This window comes from Bos indicus, chromosome 25, assembly GCF_029378745.1.
Source record: "Bos indicus isolate NIAB-ARS_2022 breed Sahiwal x Tharparkar chromosome 25, NIAB-ARS_B.indTharparkar_mat_pri_1.0, whole genome shotgun sequence".
Classification (NCBI taxonomy): Eukaryota; Metazoa; Chordata; class Mammalia; order Artiodactyla; family Bovidae; genus Bos; species Bos indicus.
In genome coordinates, this window is record NC_091784.1 from 10,539,761 (window position 1) to 10,563,713 (window position 23,953).

General features: G+C 49.9%; 1 protein-coding gene across 3 annotated transcripts in view; it reads right to left on the reverse strand.

Annotated features, from left to right (window-relative positions):
- The window catches only part of TVP23A (trans-golgi network vesicle protein 23 homolog A), a 43,912-nt gene extending 21,577 nt beyond the window's left edge, over positions 1 to 22,335 (reverse strand). The window contains exons 1-3 of one of the 3 annotated variants that reach the window (XM_070779659.1): positions 22,035 to 22,335; positions 10,048 to 10,769; positions 9,717 to 9,796 (exon numbers count right to left, since the gene is read on the reverse strand). In XM_070779659.1, the coding sequence (XP_070635760.1) occupies positions 9,717 to 9,796; positions 10,048 to 10,056 (89 nt within the window). In that variant the 5' untranslated portion in view covers positions 10,057 to 10,769; positions 22,035 to 22,335. Of the gene's footprint in view, positions 1 to 9,716; positions 9,797 to 10,047; positions 10,770 to 22,034 lie in introns of those variants that run through there. The other 2 variants (XM_019988158.2, XM_019988159.2) reach the window with 2 other exon arrangements.
- Positions 22,336 to 23,953: the final 1,618 nt, after the last annotated feature.

The following is a 23,953-nucleotide window of genomic DNA, read 5'->3' on the forward strand; positions in this document are numbered from 1 at the left end:
TCAACTTCATAGGCTTGTGAAAAAGTGAAAGTTGCTCATTCGTATCCAACTCTTTGGGACCCCTGGACTGTAGCCCACCAGGCTCCTCTGTCGTGGAATTCTCCAGCCAAGAATACTGGAGTGGGTTGCCATTTTCCTTTTGCAGGGGATCTTCCTGACCCAGGGATCGAACCTGGGTCTCCTGCATTGTAGACATTCTTTACCATCTAAGCCACCAGGGAAGCCCTCATAGGTTTGTAATACAGCTTAAATGAATATTATGAGTAAAACACTGAGAATAGTGCCCACGATAGTAAGTGTTTGCTATTATTTTTCACTCAATCTAACTTCCCCTTAAAAGCAGCCAAGAATTTCATCTGGAGCTCGTTTTGAGGAACAGCTTTGCGTGTCTGTCATGGAAAGATGAATGGACAGTGGGACACTTCTTGAAAGACAAAACATTATCCTACTTGACAGGCTAGGTGCGGATTTTGATTCCATGTGATTTCTGCCTTGGGTCCCGGCCCCACCAACAGGGAACTCCCAATGGTGCCTGAGACCAGAGGGTAGTGGTCTCCTCAATTTAAGGTCCATTGGGCTGAACGAGGACCAACCATGGAACACTGACCAAACCCCACCAGCAAACCAGCCCTGACAACTGAGACCATCCTCAGATCCAATAACTCTGCCTGGAGCAAGAGGACATCATCCCACTTTGGATGGGAATCCATTGGAAATCACAACATGTGGGTCCAAATGAATTTTGTGAAGACAGTGCTTTGAAAGCATAAACCAAACTTTCCATCCGAGGGACAGTCCCCAGCTCCAGGGACAATCCCAGCGTGACATCCTGTTGCAACTGAGGCTCCACCCCAGCCCTGCCCAGAGTCAGGATACCAAGTCACACTTATGATCAGAGAATAGGTACCATTTATATGTGACTGCAGCCATGAACGGAGAAGGCAATGGCACCCCACTCCAGTACTCTTGCCTGGAAAACCCCATGGACAGAGGAGCCTGGTAGGCTGCAGTCCATGGGGTCGAGAAGAGTTGGACACGACTGAGCGACTTCACTTTCACTTCTCACTTTCCTGCATTGGAGAAGGAAATGGCAACCCACTCCAGTGTTCTTGCCTGAAGAATCCCAGGGACGGGGGAGCCTGGTGGGCTGCCGTCTATGGGGTCTCATGGAGTCGGACACGACTGAAGCCACTTAGCAGCAGCAGCAGCAGCAGCCATGAAATTAAAAGACGCTTACTCCTTGGAAGGAAAGTTATGACCAACCTAGATAGCATATTCAAAAGCAGAGACATTACTTTGCCAACAAAGGTCCGTCTAGTCAAGGCTATGCTTTTTCCAGTGGTCATGTATGGATGTGAGAGTTGGACTGTGACGAAAGCTGAGTGCAGAAGAACTGATGCTTTTGAACTGTGGTGTTGGAGAAGACTCTTGAGAGTCCCTTGGACTGCAAGGAGATCCAACCAGTCCATTCTGAAGATCAGCCCTGGGATTTCTTTGGAGGGAATGATGCTGAAGCTGAAACTCCAGTACTTTGGCCACCTCATGTGAAGAGTTTTGACTCATTGGAAAAGACTCTGATGCTGGGACGGATTGGGGGCAGGAGGAGAAGGGGACGACAGAGGATGAGATGGCTGGATGGCATCACCGACTCAATGGACGTGAGTCTGAGTGAACTCCTGGAGTTGGTGATGGACAGGGAGGCCTGATGTGCTGCGATTCATGGGGTCGCAAAGAGTCGGACACGACTGAGCGACTGAACTGAACTGACCCGCTGGCCTCGTTACATATACTTTCTTCACCCAATTGTGTCCTCCTCACACAGCCTGTGATACAGCTAACCTCATCTCCATTTTACAGATGAGAAAATAAGAGAAGGGAGCTGCAGAGTCCCTCCATGAGATGAAGATACTGTGTCTCTGACTTGTTTCCTTCTAGAGAACCAAATAAACAGGTATGTGTATGTGTGTACGCTCAGTTGTGTCAGACTCTTTGTGACCCCATGGACTGTAGCCCTCCAGGCTCCTCTGTCCATGGAATTTTCCAGGCAAGAATACTGGAGTGGGCCATTTCCTACTTCAGGGGATTTTCCTGACACAGGGATCAAACCCATGTCTCTTGCATCTCCTGCATTGGGAGGTAAATTCTTTATCACTTCGCCACCATATATGAAAGCCTATTTATGTCTTGTGAGGCTGCCTGCCAAGTCAAACCCACAACCACAGTTAGTTGGCTGGGGAATGGTGGAGCCAGGACCCAATCCTGGGACTGTCTGAACTTGCGTCCAGGCTCCTCCTGTTCCTCAAGGCCGCTGGAAGCCCAGAATACTCACTAAAAGTTGGTCTGCAACACAGCATGACTAAAACATAGTTACCATTTGGCCAAGCAGTTTGGCTTCTAGGTTGTTGCCCAAGAGAACTGAAAACATATTCAAACATAAACTTGTACCTGAATGTTCATACGTGTGTGCGAGTGTGTGTGCATGTGTGCACGCTCAGTCGTTCAGTCGTGTCCAACTCTTTACAACCCCCTGAACTGTGGCCTTCCAGACTCCTCTGTCCATGGGATTCTCCAGGCAAGAATACTGTAGTGGGTTGCAATTTCCTCCTCCAGGGGATCTTCCTGACCCAGGGCTCGAACCCGCATCTACTGTATTGGCAGGTGGATCCTTTACTACTGAGCCACCTGGAAGGCTCCCATGTGAGTGTTCACAGCGTTATTCATAAGAACCAAGAGAGCAGAGACAACTCAAGTGCCCATCGACTGATGAAGGATAAAGAAAATGTACTCTAGCCAGACAATGAAATATGATTCAGCCAGAAAAAGCAGTGAAGGACATGCCAAAACATGGATGAACCTTGAAAACATGATGCTCAGTGAAAGAAGCCAGATAAAAGGCCACATACTGTATGGTCCCATTTCTGTGAAGTGTCCAAAGTGAGCAAATTCAAAGGGATGGAAAGTAGATTCGTGGTTTCCAGGGGCTGGGGGAGGGGAGAGATGGGACGTGACTGCTTGAAGGGTCCAGGACTCCCATCCAGGGCGATGAAAAATCCTGGGACAAGACAGGATTGTGGATATACTAAAAACCACACTGAATTGTATAAACTGTGAGTTTATGATATGTGAACGTTTCAGTAAAAACGTATACCATACACACAACATGATACCAAAAGCAAAGACAGCAAAAGTAAAAATCATAACTGAAACTACATAAAATTTAAAAACTTTTGCTCACTGCAGGACAACCATCGACAGATTGGAAAGGTAACCAGTGAAATGGGAGAAAACATTTGCAAATCATACATTTCATAAGAGCTTATGGGATTTTCCAGGCAATAGTACTGGAGTGGATTGCCATTTCCTTCTCCAGGGGATCTTCCCGACCCAGGGATCAAACCCAGGTCTCCCGCACTGTAGACAGACGCTTTACCGTCTAAGCCACCAGGGAAGTCCCTAATATCCAGAATATATTAAAAAAAAAAAAAACGCAACAACTGAACAACAACAAAAAACCCAATAACCCATTAAAGAACAGGCAAAGGACTTTGGACAGACATTTCTCCAAACATGATGTGCAAGTTGCAAACGTGCACACAAGAAGCAGCTCAACATCACTAATCATCAGGGAGAGGCAGTCAAATCTATAATAAGATACCAGCTTGCACGCTACTCTGAAAAAAAAAAAAAAAAACAGAAAATAACAATTGCTGATGAGGATGTAGAGAAATTGGAAACCTGTGCATTGCTGGTGGGATCATAAAATGCTTCAAGTGTTATGGAAAATAGTATGAAAGTTCCTCAAAAAGTTAAAACCAGAATTACCATATGACCCAACAAGCCCACTTCTGGGTATTTATTAAGACTTGAAAGCAGGGTCTTGAAGAGATATTTGTACATCCATGTTCATTGCAGTAATATTTACAAGAGCTAAAACATGGAAGCAACCAAAGTGTCCACTGACAGATGGATGGACGAATAAAGTGTGGTCTGTACACACAATGAAATATTCTTCAGCCTTTAAAAGGAAGGAAATTGACATATGATAGAATGTGGTGAACGTTGAGGACATTGCTGCTACTGCTGCTAAGTCGCTTCAGTCGTGTCCAACTCTGTGCGACCCGATAGATGGCAGCCCACCAGGCTCCCCCGTCCCTGGGATTCTCCAGGCAAGAACACTGGAGTGGGTTGCCATTTCCTTCTCCAATGCATGAAAGTGAAAAGGGAAAGTGAAGTCGCTCAGTCATGCCCTACTTCTAGCGACCCCATGGACTGCAGTTTACCAGGCCTCTCCGTCCATGGAATTTTCCAGGCAAGAGTACTGGAGTGGGTCATCATTGCCTTCTCCTGTTGAGAACATTAATGTTAAGTGAAATAAGCTAGCCACAAAAAGACATATTCTCTATGATTCTGTTCACATGAAGTATCTAAAGTTGTTAAATTCAGGGACTTTCCTGGTGATCCAATGGCTAAGATTTTGTGCTACTAATGCAGGGCGCCTGGGATGGATCCCTGCTCAACGAACTTGATCTCACATGCCGCAATTAAGGGGTTCGCTTGCTGCAACTAAAGATCCTGTGTGCCACAACTAAGACCCAGAGCAGCCAAATAAATAAATATTAAAAAAAAAAAAAGATTCCATGCTTCCATGGCAGAGAGTATGGGTTCGATCCCTGGCGGAGGAGCTAAGATCTCTCACGCTGTGAAGCATAGCCAAAAAGTGGGAAAAAAAAATTAAGTTGTCAAATTAAGAAAGACAGAAAAAAGGGGTTGGGGGAGGAGGGACTAGAGAGTTGGTATTGAAGGGGAAAGAGTCTCAGCTTTGTAGATGCAAAAGTCCTGTAGATCCGTTTTACGACAACATATATATATTTAACAGTACTGAACATTCAAAAATGGTAAATTTTACGTTGTGGGTTTTTTTCCACACTAAAAAAAAGTAAAAAAGAAAAGAAAAAAAAGCAGCCCACTGGGGAAAAACACACCCAGCATCACTATTAATAACATTTCCTCTACCTGCCCAGGTGTGCTACAGAGTCACATCCTTCATTGATTCAGCAAGGTGCTCTCCCCACCACACTGCACTTCACTGACCTGGAACCGAGGACAAGGGAAGGGACCAAGTCTCTATCCCCAGGGCGTAACCAGCACCTATACACAGATGCTGGATAAACATGTACTGAACAAACTGTATAGCAATCGCGTAGGGAGGGCAGGTTGGTACAGGTTTCCTCTTTTCACAGATGGGTCAATGGCGGCTTAACAAGGCAAGATGAACCCTGTCCAGAATCACAAAGCCAGCAAGCAGTAAAGGAAGACATAGCCTTGAAATCCCAGACTCCTGCTACAGGACCCCTTCCATAATCTCACCTCCCTTCAAAGTCAACCTGGAATCCATTTCAACATGGAATTTACAAATAACAATTCTCACCTTATACTGCTGCTGCTGCTGCTAAGTCGATTCAGTCGTGTCCGATTCTGTGCGATCCCATAGACGGCAGCCCACCAAGCTCCGCCGTCCCTGGGATTCTCCAGGCAAGAACACTGGAGCGGGTTGCCATTCCCTTCTCCAGTGTATGAAAGTGAAAAGTGAAAGTGAAGTCGCTCAGCCATGTCCGACTCTTTGCGACCCCATGGACTGCAGTCAACCAGGCTCCTCTGTCCATGGAATCCTCCAGGCAAGAACACTGGAGTGGGTTGCTGTTTCCTTCTCCCAGGTATCTTCCCAACCCAGGGTTTGAACCCAGGTCTCCTGCATTGCAGGAGGCTTCTTTACCATCTGAGCCACCAAGAAAGCCCTATTTATGATAATATTTATATTTATATATGTAGTATGTATATGTCAATCCCAATTTTCCAGTTTATACCTACTCTCTAACCCCTGGTAACCATAAGTTTGTTTTCTACATCTGTTACTCTATTTCTGATTTGTAGATACATTCGTTTGTACCCGCCCCCCTCTTTTTTTAGATCCCATACATAAATGATATCTTCTGTATATTCTTGAGCATCAGAATCAACTAGAGATGCCCATCCTGTGGGAATCCAGTTAGGCAGGTCCAGGGCTGGACCAGAGATGTGCATTGGGCACAGCAGAGGATTATGGGATTGGAAGCTCTCAGGCACACACAGGTCCCAACCTGCTACCTCCCAGATCTCTGAATGCAGCGCACATGACCTCCCCCTGCCCAATCAGATCCAGCCTCTCTGCCCTGCAGCCAATCAAACCTGGCCATTAGAGCATTCCACCACAAGCCAACAAAGACAACCCTGGACTCAACATCTTTCCCACATAAGTGCCCTTCCACCTGGGTCCCAAGGCCAGAAGGCTGAGCATCACCCTTGACTATCCCCATCTGCACCCACATCTTGATCACCACCAAGACTGACTGATTCTGCCTCCTCTGTGCCCCTCCACTTCCCCCCATCAGCCCTGCCAGTGTCCTGGCCCAAGCTCCCAGCTTCTGTTTCGTGATTCCTTCTGCCCTTGAGCCTCTGCTCAAACTACTTTCCAGTAAACCAGTCTCAACTCCTTAAGCTCTTGCTCTCCCCTCTAAGCCTTTGTGTGTGCTCGCTCCACGTCTCTTCATTAACTCCTACCCATCCTTTGGCCTCAGCTTAGCTGTCACTTTTTCCCCTGGCCAGCATAAATGCCCAAGCTTTTGCCAATCACAGCATTTATTTTTTTTATATTTAAATGTATTTATTTTTATTTGGAGGATAACTGCTTTACAATATTGTGTGGGCTTCTGCCATACATCAACATGAATCAGCCACAGGTATACATATGTTGGAGAAGGCAATGGCAACCCACTCCATTACTCTTGCCTGGAAGATCCCATGGACAGAGGAGCCTGGTGGGCTGCAGTCCATGGGATCTCGAAGAGTCAGACATGGCTGAGCGATTTCACTTTCACTTTTTACTTTCATGCATTGGAGAAGGAAATGGCAACCCACTCCAGTGTTCTTGCCTGGAGAATCTCAGGGACAGGGGAGCCTTGTGGGCTGCCGTCTATGGGGACGCACAGAGTCGGACACGCCTGAAGCGACTTAGCAGCAGCAGCGGCAGCAGCAGCAGACATACCTCCCCTCCCTCTTGGACCTCCCTCCCACTTCCCACTCCATCCCACCCCTTGAGGTTGTCACAGAGCCCCAGTTTGAGTTCCTTGTATCACACAGCAGATTTCCATGGGCTATCTAATTTTACATTTGATAAAGTACATGTGTCAATGCTACTCTCTCAGTTCATCCCACCCTCTCCTTCCCCCTCTGAAATCACAGCATTTAAAACATTGAATCATAACAGCCATGGACATGCCTATACCCTACACCCCGACACCAATGGTTTCCAACCGGGGAAAGTTTGCCTCCCAGGGAACACTTGGCACTGTCTGCAGACCTCACTGGTGGGATGCTCCTGGCATGTGGTGAACAGAAGCCAGAGATGCTGCTAAATATCCGAAATGCACAGGACATCCTCACCACCAAGAGGAACCTGGCCCCAAATGTCAGCAGTGTCAAGGCTGACCATCCCTGCTCCAGACCAGACCATGCCATGGAGGTAGGCGGTGTGTCCTGTACACCACGTGTCCCCAGCCACCAGCCCAGACGTGGGCATACAGGAGGAGCTCAATGAAGACTGAGTCGGCTGTAGTGAGGTGAATGAACCTAGAGTCTGTTATGCAGAGTGAAGTTAAGGCAGAAAGAGAAAAACAAATATCATATATGAACACATATATATGGACTCTAGAAAATGGTACTGATTGAACCTATTTGCAGGGCAGAAATAGAGACATAAGCCATAGAGAACGGACTTATGCACACAGCGGGGGAAAGAGAGGGTGGGACAAATTGAGAGAGTACACTGACTTACACTACCATGTGTCAAACAGACAGCTAGAAAGAAACTGCTGTAGAACACAGGGAGCTCAGCTCGGTGCTCTGTGATGACCTAGAGGGGTGGGCTGGGGCAAAAGGAGGGTGGTCCGAACGGGAGCGGATGTATCTCTTCTTGCAGCTGAGTCACGTAGTTGTACAACAAAAAGTAGCATCACACTGTAAAGCAATTATCCTCCAACTAAATTAAAAAAAAATACAACACTGAACACATGAGTTTAGATGATCTAGAAGATATCCCAGGATTCCAGTTCTCTCACAGTAACTTTCCGTAAAGACCATCATAGGGCACTATGGTAGGCTGAACAATCCCTCAATCCAGGGCCCTGACCGCCAGAGACTGTGACTAAGTTGTTATGGCAAAGGGGCCTCTGTGGGTGTGATCAAATTAGAGATCTTCAGGGGGAAGATTACCCTGGATTATCCAAGTGGGTCCGAAAACGCAACCACAAGTAACCCAGTAAGAGGAAGGCAGAGGGAGACTGCTACAGAGGAAAAAGCCATGTGAAATAAAAGTGAGGCTCAAGATGCTACAGTGCTCGTCTTGAGAGGCAGCAGCAGGAGTCACCAGCCGGCAAACCACCGGAAGCTAGAAAAGGCAAGAAACGGATCTTCCCCTAGAACCTCCAGAGGGAGTGTGTCCCGTGGACACTTTAGTTTCAGCCCAGTGAAACTGATTTAGGACTTCAGAACTGTGAGAGAATAAATCTCTGTTGTTTTAAGCCAACACTACCTCTGGCTGGGGGCTTCCCAGGTGGCTCAGATGGTAAAGAATCTGCCTGCCAATGCAGGAGACCTGGGTTCGATTTCTGGGTCGGAAAGATCCCCTGGAGGAGGAAAAGGCAACCCACTGCCATATTCTTGCCTAGGAAATCCTGTGGACAGAGGAGCCTGGTGGGCCAAGGTCCATGGGATCGCAAAAGAGTCGGATACGACTGAGCGACTAAAACAACAATGTCTCACTGGCTAGAGTTGAAAGAGAGCCAAGAATAAAACTTCAAGCCCTTGTCCACCTCTCCAGCCTCCTGCCAACCCCTGTCTTCTCCCCCACTACCCTCCAGACACAGTGGCTTTCCTTTGACCTTCCAAACACAGCCCTGGGCCCTTAAACCTGCTTTTCATTCTTCAAGGAAGGTTTTGGTCAGAGCCTCCCGTGACTGGCTGCCTCTCATCACTCAGTTCAGTTCAGTTGTTCAGTTGTGTCCGACTCTTTGCAACCCCATGGACTGCAGCACACCAGGCTTCTTTGTCCTTCACTATCTCCCGGAGTTTGCTCAACTCATGTCTATTGAGTCAGTGATGCCATCCAACCATCTCATCCTCTGCTGCCCCCTTCTCCTTTTGCCTTCAACCTTTCCCAGCATCAGGGTCCTTTCCAATGAGTGGGCTCTTTGCATCAAGCGGCCAAAGTATTTGAGCTTCAGCATCAGTTCTTCCAATGAATGAATATTCAGGACTGATTTCCTTTAGGATTGACTGGTGTGATTTCCTTGCAGTTCAAGGGGCTCTCCAGAGTCTTCTCCATCATCACAATTAAAAGCACAAGGCTGCTAGCCTCCCCAGTGGCTTTCTCTTTCATCAGCCTGTTTTCTTCCCAACTCTTCTCACACTAATTATCTTGTTAACATCTTTGTTCACCTGTTAGTCCCCTCCCCCCAAGACCACAGACTAGGAGGGCAGGACCTTGTCCGGTCTGTCCTGGGTGTGCTGGGAGCCCGATGTCTGGCACACACCGGGTACTCAGTACATCCTGAATGAATGAACCTGAATGAATAAATCTGCAGCACTGAGTGAGCCTGCCCAGCCACCGGGTCACAACGCACCTGATCTTGGCTTTCCGAAACGCCAGCTCCTCCTCGTTGCCAAAGTCCAAGGACACATCCTCGGTATCATCCACCAGGGCCTGGGGACATCAATGACGAGTGACAGGCCCTTCCCAGCGGTGCACAGGCCCTCTGGCCACGACCCTCTCTGCGGGCGGGGCCCTCCGCTTCTCCACCCTCCTGCCCACTTGGGGTCCAGCGCAGGCCCAAGCCCCGGCTCCCGCATCCCTCCCCTCCCTCCTCGTCTTCCTCCCAGCTTCTCCTAGCCCTCCGGAAGGCTCCCAGCATCCTGGCCACCACCCTCCCATCCTCGGCATCCCCGCGGCCCTACCTGCTTCATCCTTCCCAGAGCCCACCTGGAGCCCACAACCCAGCCTCCGGCTGCACCTCTCGCTGCGGAAGGGCTGGGACGCCTGGCGCGCAGCGGCGGTGGGCGCGGGGACGCGGTGGGGTGGGGGTCAGAGCCCGAGCCCCCGGTGCAGCCTCCTCGCTGGTCTCCGGTGGGGGCGGGGCGCGCGGGCCCCAGAGCGCAGTCGCCGGCGGGGGAGGTGGGCTCGACTGCCCGGGCGGGGGCGGGGCTTGGGAGGGTCCCTCTGCCCGGGCTCTCTGGGAATACCGCCTAGGAGAGACAGCTGATGCCCAATGCAAGGATGGAGGGTGAAGACGGAGCGGCGGCAGGGAGGGGACGATTCGGGTTCAGAGGCGGACTCGGGAACCCAGATCGGTGATCCTGCGAGCAGTAGAGCGAGTGGGTCAGTGAACCAGGTGGATGTTCCATAGATGTCGACCGAGGGAGGGAGCGAGTGCAAGAATGAATGTCAGTGTTGGGCAGCCTCTCTCAAGGCTGGAGAAGGCCGGTGTTTCCCCACTCGACCTCAAAGAATTCCGTAGGGCCTTAATTAAAAACAATTTCCCAGGCCAACCGCGGAGATTCCTAAGGCCTGGAGTGGAGTTCCGGATTCTGCCTTTTAACAGGTGAATCTGCTGCAGCTGTGGCGTGGGTCCCACTGCCGCCCACCGTGACGTTGCCTTCATTCTGGTGCCAGACACACACTGTGGACAAAGTAACTATTATTAGCAGTAATAGTAGTGTTTCTGCTTCCCTGGTGGCTCAATAGTAAAGAATCTGCCTGCCAATGCAGGCGATTCAGGTTCAATCCCTGGTCCAGGAAGATTACCTGGAGAAGGAAATGACAACCCACTTGAGTATTCTTGCCCAGAAAATCCCATGGACAGAGGAGCCTGGCTGACTACAGTCCATGGGGTCCCATAGAGTCAGACACGATTTAGCAACTGAACAGTAACAACAACAACAAATGGATATAAAAGCCTTCCCAGTTATCTCCCACAAAGGAAGTCTTTGTCACCAGATAGCTTTTCCTGGCCCGGGACAGAGTCACTCCCCTCTACTTTCTGCCCTCGCCTCCTCCTGGCCACCCACATAGGAGCAGAGGTCAAAGAGTCTCGATGCCAAGGCCCTAGTCCTGCCCTTTGCCCTCCCGCCATGGGCAGTAGGGACCTGTCTTCCATCCCTGGTGACTCAGAAAAGCGCTGGTGGTTTCCAAAATCCCAACACAATTCACTCCCTGCTGATCCCCGCAGGGGTGGGTGGCTGCCAGGAGGGAGGGGTAGGGAGCAGAGGTGCAAGAAGGCACCTAAGCTCTGAGCCTTGGGCAGGCACCCCCCCCCCCCACCATTACCTAAACTGATCCCACGAAGGGTCTGCCAGGTGTGTGCGGAGGGAGGGTACTTTCTCCTGGAATGCCGTCTTGGGAGTCAGGGGGTCTGGGCCGGGCCTGAGAGGCTCGATAACAGCACTCCAGTGATGCTAATGTTGCAGGCCCCTGGACCACCCTTTGAACTGTAAGGATCTCAACCACCAGAGAGCTTCCTTGGTGGCTCAGTAGTAAAGAATCCCTGCAGTGCCAGAGATGCTGGTTTGATCCCTGGGTCAGGAAGATCCCAGAGAAGGATATGACAACCCATTCCAGTATTCTTGCCTGGGAAATCCCATGGACAGAGGAGCCTGGCGGGCTATAGTCCATGGGGTCCCAAGAATTGGACACGACTTAGCAACCAAACCACCACCAAAGCCTGGCTTTCTAGAAAAGCCTGTTGGTTCTTCCAGCCCAAAGCCTGCTCCAGGCAAAGAAGACTGTCATACTGAGAGGCTAGGGTACCCTAAGCTGCCCTCCCCAGCTTGGCTACAACTGCCTGGGAGGGATAACAGGGGGAGGGGAGACAAGGGACTACAGCAGAAGACAGGTGAGGGTGAGAAGCCGTTACAGAACATTTAGGGGCTTTTCCTCTGATTCTGAGAATCACCAGCTGTTGGTGTCTGTTAAGCTGGGGCTCAGAGAGTCCTCAAGGAGGTGAGGAGGTAGGAAAGCCCCCTTGGAAGCCCCATTTGGGGTCAAACTGTCATTCTCAGTCCTCAGGTTAGGGGTACCTGGAGAAGAGTCTCAGCCCCCACCATGTGGAAGCCACGGGCTCCTGAGCTGCCCTCAGGGGGCCACCGGCTGAGAGTGCAGAGGTGGGGGCCAGAACTGGGGACTCTGGGGAAAGCGCCCTCCCTCTCTTCCTCCCACACCTGGATGATCCTCTGCAGGGTCAGCCTGTGGAGTTTCAGAGTGAGCAGAGAGCCCGAGGATTCTGCAGAAAATTCATCATTGGCTTTGAAACCAGCTGCAGTGGTTTAACCGGGCTCTGCATGCTCAGTCGTGTCTGACTCTTTGCGACCCCATGGACTGTAGCCAGCCAGGCTCCTCTGTCCATGGGATTCTCCAGGCAAAAAACTTCAGTGGTTTGCCATTTCCTCCGGGGAATCTTCCCACCCCAGGGATCAAACCCATGTCTCCTGTGTCTCCTGCATTGCAGGCAGATTCTTTACCCACTGAGCCACAGGGGAAGCCCAAAATTATTTGAAAGGCTGATAACTGTAGAAGTGGTCACATAATATATGGATATATAATTGTTGTTTAGTCACTAAGTCATGTCCAACTCTTTTGTGACCCCATGGACTGTAGCCCCCCAGGCTCCTCTGTTCATGGGATTTCCCAGGCAAGAATACTGGAGTGAGTTGCCATTTCCCTCTCCAGGAGATCTTCCAGTCCCAGGAATCGAAACCATGTCTCCTGCATTGCAGATGGAGTAACCTGGGGCTGCAGGTTAAATGCAGATTCCAGGGCCCCTGAAGCTCCAGGGCCATTCCCAGAAATCTGCTTTTAATAAGGACAGTGGGGAATCCTTGGGTTCAGAGACTTCTGGGAAACGCTGACCATCTCCCCTCACACCAGCATCACTGAATATGACCACTGAATCCTGCCTTGAGTCACCTCTGCTTGTCTTGGCCCAGGAGAGGCTTAGGGAACAGAGCTTTGAGAAACAGCCCCCAGCTCTGGTTCCTGCAGTGTGGCTTCCAGCACTGAAGCCAGAACAACTGAAGGGAAAGGGCTCCAGGTTCAGGCAGGCACTGGCTTCTGGATGGTTCTTGGAGGTGGACCTGTAGAGTCAGGCAACCCAGCTGGGAACGTGGTTCCACCACTGCCTGGCTGGGTGGCCTGGGGCAGGAGGCTTCAATTCTCTGGCCTCAGTCTCCACATCTGTAAAAAGAGACCACACCTCCCCTCACCTGGCTGGGATGATGCAAGGACTAGAGAAAACACATGTTAGGTGCTTTGCTCAGAGTAGGGATTCAGGAAATGGTGGCCCTGGTAATACTGCCTGTGGTCATCAGGAGAGGAACTTGGGGCCCAAGGAACCCCTGTGGGCTGGATGGCTATATGTGCGGCTGTTGGTCCCCCGGTTACGGTGGAGATCCCTCAGCAGAAGGAATGACTCTGGCCTGAGGCTCAGGGCCTGTGTGTGCCGCCCAGCCCACAGGGCTTCCATTCCCCAATTTGTGTGTTCCTGGGACAAACTGCAGCCAGAACAGGGTACCTTGCATGGCCTTCTGCCTAAGACAGGACCCCACAGGCCTGGACCGGAAAGCAAAGGCTTGGATTGGATTGATATGGCCAAACGTGGGTGTCCAGAGCCTGGCTGGGAGAGGTGGGAGGTCGGCCTGACTGGACTATGCTGGGCTCCGAGCCACACAGACTTTCTGCTCTTTATTCTGCAGGAGAAAGGTGGGTGACACAGAGGGTTGAGTAGTGAGTGTGGGGAGGGTGTGTGTGATCAGGCCTGGGGCTGGCAAAGGCGCTGAGCTGCCCTCATCCCCTCTCAGGCATGGGGAGCAGCAGCCCCTTCTCACCTTCTCGGCCTGGCATCCCCACTGGTCCCTAAGATCCGCCCCCCTGGCACCTGGCAGTGGCCCTGCTTTCCCCCACGTCGGGTTACCAGACCTAGCAAGTAAGAGTCAGGGGCCTGCAAGAGAACACAGCGAAATTCTTTCTGACATAAATCATATCAATGTTTTCTTAGGTCAGTCTCCCAAAGCAATATAAATAAAAGCAAAAATAAATTTCTAATCAAACTCATAAGCTTTTGCCCTGCAAAAGAAACTGAAAACAAACGGAAGAAACAAGCTCCAGAATGGGAGAAAATATTTGCAAATGATGCAACCGACAGGGGTTGAATTTCCAAGATAAAGAAGCAGCTCATACGGCTCAAAATAAAAATAGACAGCCCAAACAAAAAATGAGCAGAAGACCTAAATAGAGATTTCTCCAAAGAAGACATACAGATGGCCAACAAGTCAATGGAAAGATGTTCAGTATCACTAATTATTAGAGAAATGCAAATCGAAACTGCAACGAGGCGTCACCTCACACCAGTCAGAATGGCCACCACCAAAACATCTACAAATAATAAGTACTGGAGAGGGTGTGCAGAAAAGGGAACCCTCCTACACTGTTGATGGGAATATAAATTGGTTCGGCCACTGTGGAGAACAGTATGGAAGTTCCTTAACAAACTGAATATAGAGTTTCCTTATGATCCAGCTATCTCACTCCTGGGCATACATATCTGGAGGAAATTCCCATTTAAAAAGATACAGGCACCTCAATGTCGATGCTGCCGCTACTGCTAAGTCGCTTCAGTCATGTCCAACTCTGTGCGACCCCATAGATGGCAGCCCACTAGGCTCCTCTGTCCCTGGGATTCTCCAGGCAAGAATACTGGAGTGGGTTGCCATTTCCTTCTCCAATACATAGAAGTGCAAAGTGAAAGTGAAGTCGCTGAGTCGTACCCGACTCTTAGGGACCCCATGGGCTGGAACCTACCAGGCTCCTCCGTCCATTGGATTTTCCAGGCAAGAGTACTGGCTGCTACTGCTGCTAAGTCACTTCAGTCGTGTCTGACTCTGTGTGACCCCATACATGGCAGCCCACCAGGCTTCCCCATCCCTGGGATTCTCCAGGCAAGAACGCTGGAGTGGGTTGCCATTTCCTTCTCCAATGCAGGAAAGTGAAAAGTGAAAGTCAAGTCGCTCAGTCGTGTCCAACTCTTAGCGACCCCATGGACTTCAGCCTACCAGGCTCCTCCATCCACAGGATTTTCCAGGCAAGAGTACTGGAGTGGGTTGCCATTGCCTTCTCCAGCAATGTCTATAGCAGCACTATTTACAATAGCCAAGACATGGAAGCAACCTACGCGTCCATCGACAGATGAACAGATAAAGAAGATGTGATATATATACTACTCACTCAATCATAAACAAATGAAATAATGCATTCTATACCAGTGTGGATGAACCTAGAGATTACCATACTAAGAGAAGTAAGCAAGACAAATATCATATGTTATCACTTATGAGTGGAATCTAAAAAATAAAAAACAATACCGATGAACTTGGGACAAGATAGGAACAGACTCACAGACATAGGTTACCAAAGGGGAACTAGAGGAGGGAAAAATTAGGAGTTGGGGGGTAGCAGAGACACACTACTATATATAATATAGATGAAGAACAAGGTCCTATTGTATATGCAGAAAATTATATTCAATATCCTGTCATAAGCCATAATGGAAAAAAACGTGTAACTGAATCACTTTGCTGTATACCTGAAACTAACATAATATTTTGAATCAGCTATATTTCAATAAAAATAAATAAAAGTCCTGGTGAAATTGACCTTGAGGTAACTAACTTTTTAGTATAAGTATGTCCCATGCAATTTTGGGGATGTACTTACAACTAAAAAAATTATCAGTTTTCTCAACTTTGAATTTACCTGGTGTCTTCCATTGCCTCTGGCACCCTGTAGCTCCAGGTCAGAGTGCATCCAGGCCCGTGAAGCCGGGGCTCCCACCCAGGGGGCTGCCCACCTGCCCCTGGGCCTCTGACCTTTCTGCTTCCCCCCAGAAGCTGCTCCCACTTCACAGGCCTCCTCGCACCTGACCTGGGCCCTGTCCTTCTCCAGCCACAGCCGGCACCCGGGAAGGCAGGGCAGAGGGCCGAGGGAGGAGATGAGCCCTTCTTGGGGGCATCTCTCAGGATCTCCGTCCACCTTGCTGGGGGGTGGCAGTGCCTGTGGTGAGCCCTGGATTTCTACCCATATGGGCCCCAGCTGTGCCCGGGCCTCTGACTCCCCATCTGTGAATTGCCTTGCACACTCCTGGGTCCTTCACTTGCTCAGCCCTCACCTGCTCCGTGCTGGATACACTGGTCTAGACACAGGGCCATAGCACTTGGCAAGACACACAAGGTTCTTGCCCTCTTCGGGCCAACATTCCAGTTGTAGATGGATGGTGTGGTGTTTAGTCTCTAAGTTGTGTCTGACTCTCTGCGACCCCATGGACTGTAGCCCACCAGGCTTCTCTCTCCATGGGATTTCCCAGGCAAGAACACTGGAGTGGGTTGCCATGCCCTCCTCCAGGGGATCTTGCCGACCCAGGGATCAAACCCTTGTCTCCTGCATTGCCAGGCGGATTCTTTACCACTGAGCCACCAGGGAAAACTGTAGATGGATAAAAACAACCAAATTAAAAAAAAAAAAAAAAAGGCACAAAAGTTGTCTGAAAAGTCCACTCAATGCCCCAAACAAATGTCCCTGTCCAGCCTGGGAAGGCACTATGGAGCCGCTGAAATGGGGTAAGACCGGATGGAGATGTTCTGTCAGCATCAGATACATACCGGGGTTTAAAGGATTAGTAGGCAAAAAGGATGTAACGTATTTTCTCATAATTTTGAAACTTCTCCCATACTGAAATGATTGTGTATTGGGTTAAAGTGCAATTAAAATCAACTTGCCCTGATTTTACTTTTCTAGATGTGGCTAGGAGCACACTTCCTATGACGCATGTGGCTTGCATTACATTTCTGTTCTACAGCGTGATCATCTGGGAATTCAAAAGGAGGACAGGGAAGTCACTCTGAACTGAGCCTCAGCATTGAAAAGAATTTTTATGCCCAGGTTGAAACAAATGTAAACAGCGTAATAAACACTTGTGTACTTGTCCTGGTTCAAAATTCTCAAACCAGCTCTTCCTTTTGTATTGACCTATTTCCTTCTTCTGTATGATTTTTTCTTTTCCTGGTTGTGCCGGATGTTTGTTTCATCATGAAGGCAGGCTTAGTTGCCCCGCAGCTTGTGGGATCTTAGTTCCCTGACCAGGAATTGAACCCATGTCCGCTACATTGGAAGGCAGATTCTTTATCACCAGACCACCAGAGAAAGTCCCCTTCTTCTGTATGATTTTGAAGCAAACCCCAGCACCTTATCGTTTCACTTTAATACTTTGATGCATAGCTCTGAAAATGGACTCTTGGAAAAACAAAATCACAGCAATCCCGCTCCTAAGTACAGCCTCAAGAGAACTGAAAACATGTTTATAAAATACCTTGTACAGGAATGTTCAGACAGGCATCATTCTTAGTAGCCCAAACATAGAAACAGCCCAAATGTCTGTCAGTTGATGAGGATAAACAAAACTCACACTATCCATATGATGAATAATCTTTTGCAATAGAAAGGAATGAAGTGAAGACTTCCCTGGTGGTCCAGTGGTTAAGAATCCGCCTTCCAATGCAGGGGATGTGGTTCAATCCCTGGTCAGGGAACTAAGATCCCACATGCTGTGGGGCAACTAAATCCCGGCACCGCAACTAGAGAAACCTACATGCACTGCAATGAAGACCCAGCAAAAAAAAACAGAGTGAAGCGCCCATACCTGCTACAGCCTCAGTGAAATTTGCAAACATGAGGCTCAGTGAAAGAGGCTGGATGCACATGTTACCTGATTCTGTTTATATGAAATTTCCAGAATTGGCAAATCCATAGAGACAGAAAGCAGGTTAGTGTTTGCCAAGGGCTAGGGGATGACTTTTCATACTGTTCATGGAGTTCTCAGGGCGAAAATACTGGAGCAGTTTGCCATTGCCTCCTCCAGTGGACCGCGTTTTATCAGAACTCTCTACTATAACCCATTTGTCTTGGGTGGCCCTGCACGGCATGGCTCATAGCTTCATTGAGTTAAGGGAGATTGCTGGGAGAAATATCAACAGCCTCAGATATGCAGATGATACCATTCTAACAGCAGAAAGTGAAGAAGAACTAAAGAGCCTCTTGATGAGGGTGAAAGAGGAGAGTGAAAAAGCTGGCTTAAAATTCAACATTCAAAAAACTGGAATCATGGCATCCAGTCCCATCACTTCATAACAGATAGAAGGGGAAAAGTGGAAACAGTGACAGATTTTATTTCCTGGGGCTCCAGAATCACTACTGACAGTAACTATAGACATGAAATTAAAAGGCACTTGCTCCTTGGAAAGAAAGCTATGATCAACCTAGACAGCATATTAAAAAGCAGAGACATTATCACTTTGCAGACTAAAGTCCAAAGCTATGGTTTTTCCAGTAGTCACATATGGATGTGAAAGTTGGACTGTAAAGAAGGCTGAGTGCTGAAGAATTGATGCTTTAAGAATGTGATGCTGGAGAAGACTCTTGAGAGTCCCTTGGACTGCAAGGAGATCAAACCAGTCAATCCTAAAGGAAATCAACCCTGAATATTCATTGGAAGGACTGATGCTGAAGCTGAAGCTCCAATACTTTGGCCATCTGATGAGAAGAGCTGAGTCATTGGAAAAGACCCTGATGCTGGGAAAGATTGAAGGCAGGAGGAGAAGGGGATGACAGAGGATGCGATGGTTAGATGGCATCACTGACTCAATGGACATGAATCTGAGCAAACTCCAGGAGATGGTGAAGGACAAGGAAGCCTGGTGTGCTGCAGTCCATGGGGGCCACAATGAGTCGGACACGACTGAGTAACTGAACAAGGGGATGGCTGCTGGTTACTACAAAGTTTCTTTTGTGGGTGATGAAAATGTTCCTGAATTAGATAGTGGTGATGATTTCACAGTTTTGGGAATATCCTAAAACTCACTGCATGTTACACTTTAAAAGGATGAATTGTACAGTATTCAAATTTTATGTCCATTTTTAAAAGCTTCAATATCATCATGCCTAGCATCCTTTCTATTGCATCCTTTGTGTTAGAGATCGTATCCAAAATCCTGTCAGGGTTCATTCCCTGATTGTCTCATAAATATTTTTATTTCCCATAGTTTGTTCCAGTCCCACCCCAAGCAGGGCCATGCCATGCAGGTGAGTAATGCAGACTGTTGTTAATTAGTCACTAAATCATGTCCGACTCTTTGTGACCCCATGGACTATAGCCCGTCAGGCTCCTCCGTCCATGGGGTTTTCCACACCAGAATACTGGAGTGGCGGAGAAGGCAATGGCACCCCACTCCGGTACTCTTGCCTGGAAAATCCCATGGACCAAGGAGCCTGGTAGGCTGCAGTCCATGGGGTCACTAAGAGTCGGACACGACTGACCGACTTCACTTTCACTTTTCACTTTCATGCATTGGAGAAGGAAATGGCAACCCACTCCAGTGTTCTTGCCTGGAGAGTCCCAGGGACAGGGGAGCCTGGTGGGCTGCTGTCTATGGGGTCACACAGAGTCGGACATGACTGAAGTGACTTAGCAGCAGCATCCTGGAGTGGGTTGCCCTTTCCTCCTCCAGGGGATCTTCCTGACCCAGGAATCGAACCTGCCTCTCCAGCTTGGCAGGTGGATTCTCTACCACGGAGCCACCAGGGAAGTCCTCTACAGAGATAGATCTCTAAACCAGAAGGTTCCTCTCCTCTCTCCTCTCGTACAATGTGTTTGTGGAGGACCCAGACCCTTGGTCTTTTGCATCTTCTCATGATCTGTGTCCTGTGGCTTCCCTGGGGGTGGGGGACCCCACATTCTCAGACTGCTATGTAGGGCATTGCACCCCACAAGCTCTCCCCCAGTGGCAGCTGATTTGCCAAAGAAATACCACTGCAAGGTAGGGGCTGGCACAGAGCTGTGTGTTCAGTCAGAACATACGGAGCATGTGGTTCGGTCATGTTCGACAGCTTTGCAACCTGTGGACTATAGCCCACCAGACTCCTTTGTTCATGGAATTCTCTAGGCAAGAATGCTGAAGTGGGTTGCCATACTCTTTTCCAGGAGATCTTCCCCACCCAGGGATTGAACCCCAGTCTCCTGCACTGGCAGGCAGATTCTTTACTATCTGAGCCACCAGGGAAGCCTGCGACAGAGCCTGGGTGCCAGGTAAACAGCAAGGACTAGGCCTTATCTACAGACTGTTACGGGAGTCTCATCAGAGTCCCCAGAAAACAAGATCTTTCCCAGGCCCTCTTATCTTTCCACTTTGTACAGATTTCCCAGGGCCATCCACCCCTTCCGTTTCTGCTGCCAGAGCTGTACCCTGTCCTGTACAGAGGTGGGAGCAGGAAACCTGGGTCTCCATCCTCAGGTAAGTGGTTCCCACCTTCCCCCTCCCACTAGGTGGACCCCAAACTCCCACCCTGGCTCGTAGGGCTTTGCAGGGCAGGACAAGCTCCCCTCTTTCAGCTCAGAGGCTCACTCTGCATCTGCATGCTGGCCAGATTCCACCAGTCATTACAACATACCCACATGGGTCTTTCCTTCCTCAGGGCCTTTGCACAGGCTGTTTTTTTTTTTTTTTTTTTTTTTCTGCATCGGTGCTTCCTCGTGCACACACTGATTTATTGCGGTGCTGATAACAAGGAGGCTCTAAGCCTCCCTTCCAGACGCCCAGCCTAATGACCCAGCTACCGTCTCTACACCTTTGCTGTCTCTGTTTTGAGTTCTTGAGGGACTTTTCATGTGCCCCCTAACTCATCCCTCTTGCTTGCTGTTTGGTCATTCGTATTCCCTCAGAACTAGAATCTCAGCGCTGGGAGGGAAGGACACTGTGTCTAGACTCACACCCAGAGGAAGTGGAGGAGCAGGTGAGTGAAGGCCCCGGGGGTGTGTAGGACAGCGATTCTCTCCCAACCCATCTCACAGATGGGGAAATAGAGGCCCAGACAGCTGAGGTCCATCTGAATAGAAACCAAGGACTCCTCTCTGTGTTCCAACTGCCGTCAGGAAGGTGTGTGGGCGCCCCACAGGCAGCCCACGGGAGGAGCCTACTCCCCGCCTCGGCTCTCTGCCCTGCCTTCCTGGGCACCTGCCGTGGCTGGAGAGGGACAGGGCCCGGGTCAGGTGGGAGGAGGTCTGTGAAGTGGGCGCAGCTTCTGTGGCGTAGCAGGAAGGTGAGGGCATGGGAACAGGTGGGCAGCCTCGGGGGCCTGGAGCCATGGGGTCCCCAGATGCAGTAGAGGACAGCAGGTAAACCTGAAGTTGAAATAAACAACCGGTAATTTTTTAGTATAGCTATGTCCCGAATGGGCTTCCCTTGTGGCTCAGACAGTCAAGTATCTGCCCGAAATGTGGGAGACCCATGTTCGATCCCTGGGTCAGGAAAAGCCCCTGGAGAAGAGAACAGCTACTCACTCCAGTATTCTTGCCCGGAGAATCCCATGGACAGAGGAGCCTGGCGGGCTACAGTCCATGGGGTCGCAGAGTTGGACATGACTGAGCGACTAACACGGTCGCTGTCATGTCCCAAATATTGCATGGGACACACTTATCCTAAAAAGTTTCTTACCTCCAGTTCAATTCCACCAGGCTCCCTTATTCTTACTTGTTAGATCTGGTGCCCCAATTTGGGAGGGGGGTGCAGGGGCACTGCCAGGCACCAGGTAGGCAGATCCAGCAGGAGTGCCCGGCTGAGTGTGAGATGAGGCTGCTGGCCTGGGAAAGACAGGCATGGGGCTGCTGTTTCCTGCCCCTGCTCCCGCCTGATGGGGAATGGGGGCAGCTCAGGGCCTCTTCCAGCTCCGGGTCTGATCAAACACCCTCTACTCGCTGCTTAACCCTCTGTACCAGCCACCCTTAACCCACAAGATAAAGAGCAGAAAGTCTGCAGGGCTTAGGGCCTGGCAAGGTCTGAGAGTTACTTACCTGCTGTGCGACTGTTTAGCCAATGGCAGTGTCCTAATGACACGGGCCCCTGCCTGGTGGGGAGGTATGAGAATTAAAGAGCTGGATGCTTTCGCTCCTTCCTGCAGCTGGGCCACTGCGTGTCCTTTCGCATGAGCCCTGCTGACTGCTTAACCGTGCGGAGGCCTTCTTCTCTCAAGTCCACTGAGGCTGCCTCTTTGTGCCAGAAGCTTGCTCTTTGCTCTGGTCTCTGCTTTCACCTGGAATGAGAAGGGAGGCCTTCGCTAGGCCAGCAGGCCACTCCCCGGAGAGAGGAAATTCCAAAGCAGGGGACAAAAGGGACAGGCAAGCTTTGATGTGTCCGGCCTGGCCTCCCAAGCCACCTGACATCTCTCCAGGCTGTGGAGGAGTCAGTAAACAGGCCAGAGAGGAAGGCCTCTCAAGGGCTGGGCCAACGGCAGAAATGTCAAGTTCATGGCAGGGCTGTTTCAGGGAGAGCGGTCGGTGGTTGGTACTCATCTTGAGCTCTGGCCTCCTGTTGGAGTGCTGGGAGCTTGGCGGGTCCCTCCCATGGGTGCAGTGCAGGGAAGATCGCAATGCTGGTCTCTCTCCCAGCAGCTGGAAGTCCAGTTTGTGTCCTGCCCACGCTAGAGAAGATGCCGCAGTGGACTCTGCTTGGTGGGGGCCTACTGATCTTTTCTGCCTCACCCTCCTCCACCCATCATGCTCTGGGAACCCTGGGCCAGAGTCTAAGATTTCCAGAAGCACCAATCCCCTTCCTGCCTCAGGGTCTTTGCACCTGCTCTTTCCCCTTCCAGGAGTGCCCTATCTCCCCAGATTTTCTTAGGACTGAAATTTTGAGGTCTCTCTCCAAAAAGACTTCACTGACTCCCAGCCCATGTTCCACCCAATCGCTCAATCCCTCTCTAGGGTCTGGAATCTAGACATGTTTTGTCCTCTTTCTAGCACTTTCCATGACGTCTAATTATCTTGGTTTCTTATTAGTTAAGCATTCTTTCTCCTCCCCTGTCCACCACTCGAATATTATCTCCGTAAGAACAGGTGACCCTGAGATGGTGGTCCAGGTTAAGACTTCGCCTTCCAATGCAGGGGGTGCAGGTTCCTTCCCTGGTCAGGAAGCTAAGATCCCACATGCCTCATGGTGAAAAAATCAAAACATAAACCAGAAGCAATATTGTAAGAAATTCAATGAAGACCTTAAAAATGGTCCACATTAAAAAAAAAAAAAGCTTAAAAAATAAAAACAGACGCCCCTTCTGTCCACTGAGGACAGTGTCAGGCACACTGTGGACGTTGGAACAGTGTCTGGTGAGTAAGCGATGAAGAGATGAGAGACGCTGGGGAATGTGCCAGGCAGCAGATATCTGCCCACTGTGCAGAAGATATTTCGGGTCAGGGCAAACAGAAGCCTGGATTCCACTCCCCGCTGGGCGGGTATGATCTGAATCCAAGTTTTTCCCAGAAACGCATGCATCACGGACTCAGATTGGAATGGGATGGGCAGTGGGGCCGGGTAGCCCAGGCTCCAGTTCAGAAGCATGGGTCTCGTGGAGGAGAAGCCCATGTGTTGCCTGGCTGCCAGCCCTGGCAGGTCAGAGAGCCAGCAGGCAGAAAGCCACCACTTACGGGAAATGCTCTGATGAGAAGAAAAGGGCTGAGAGTTGTTTGGACCCAGCACTGGCCCCGGTCCAGATGGGATCAGGAAGCCTGCACCACCGCATCAACCCAGCTCAGTTCCTCCTAGGAGCGGCTGTCGGCTGAGAGGGAGCCTTAAGAAAAAGCCAAGGGGCCCCACCCCTCCATTCCTGCCTCCTCGCTTGCAAAAGAACAACAAAAAGCAGTTTGTAAGATATTTGAATGAGTCCTGAGAGGCAGCCAAGTGCGGTGGCTGAGAACACAGACTCGCAGCTTGACTGGAT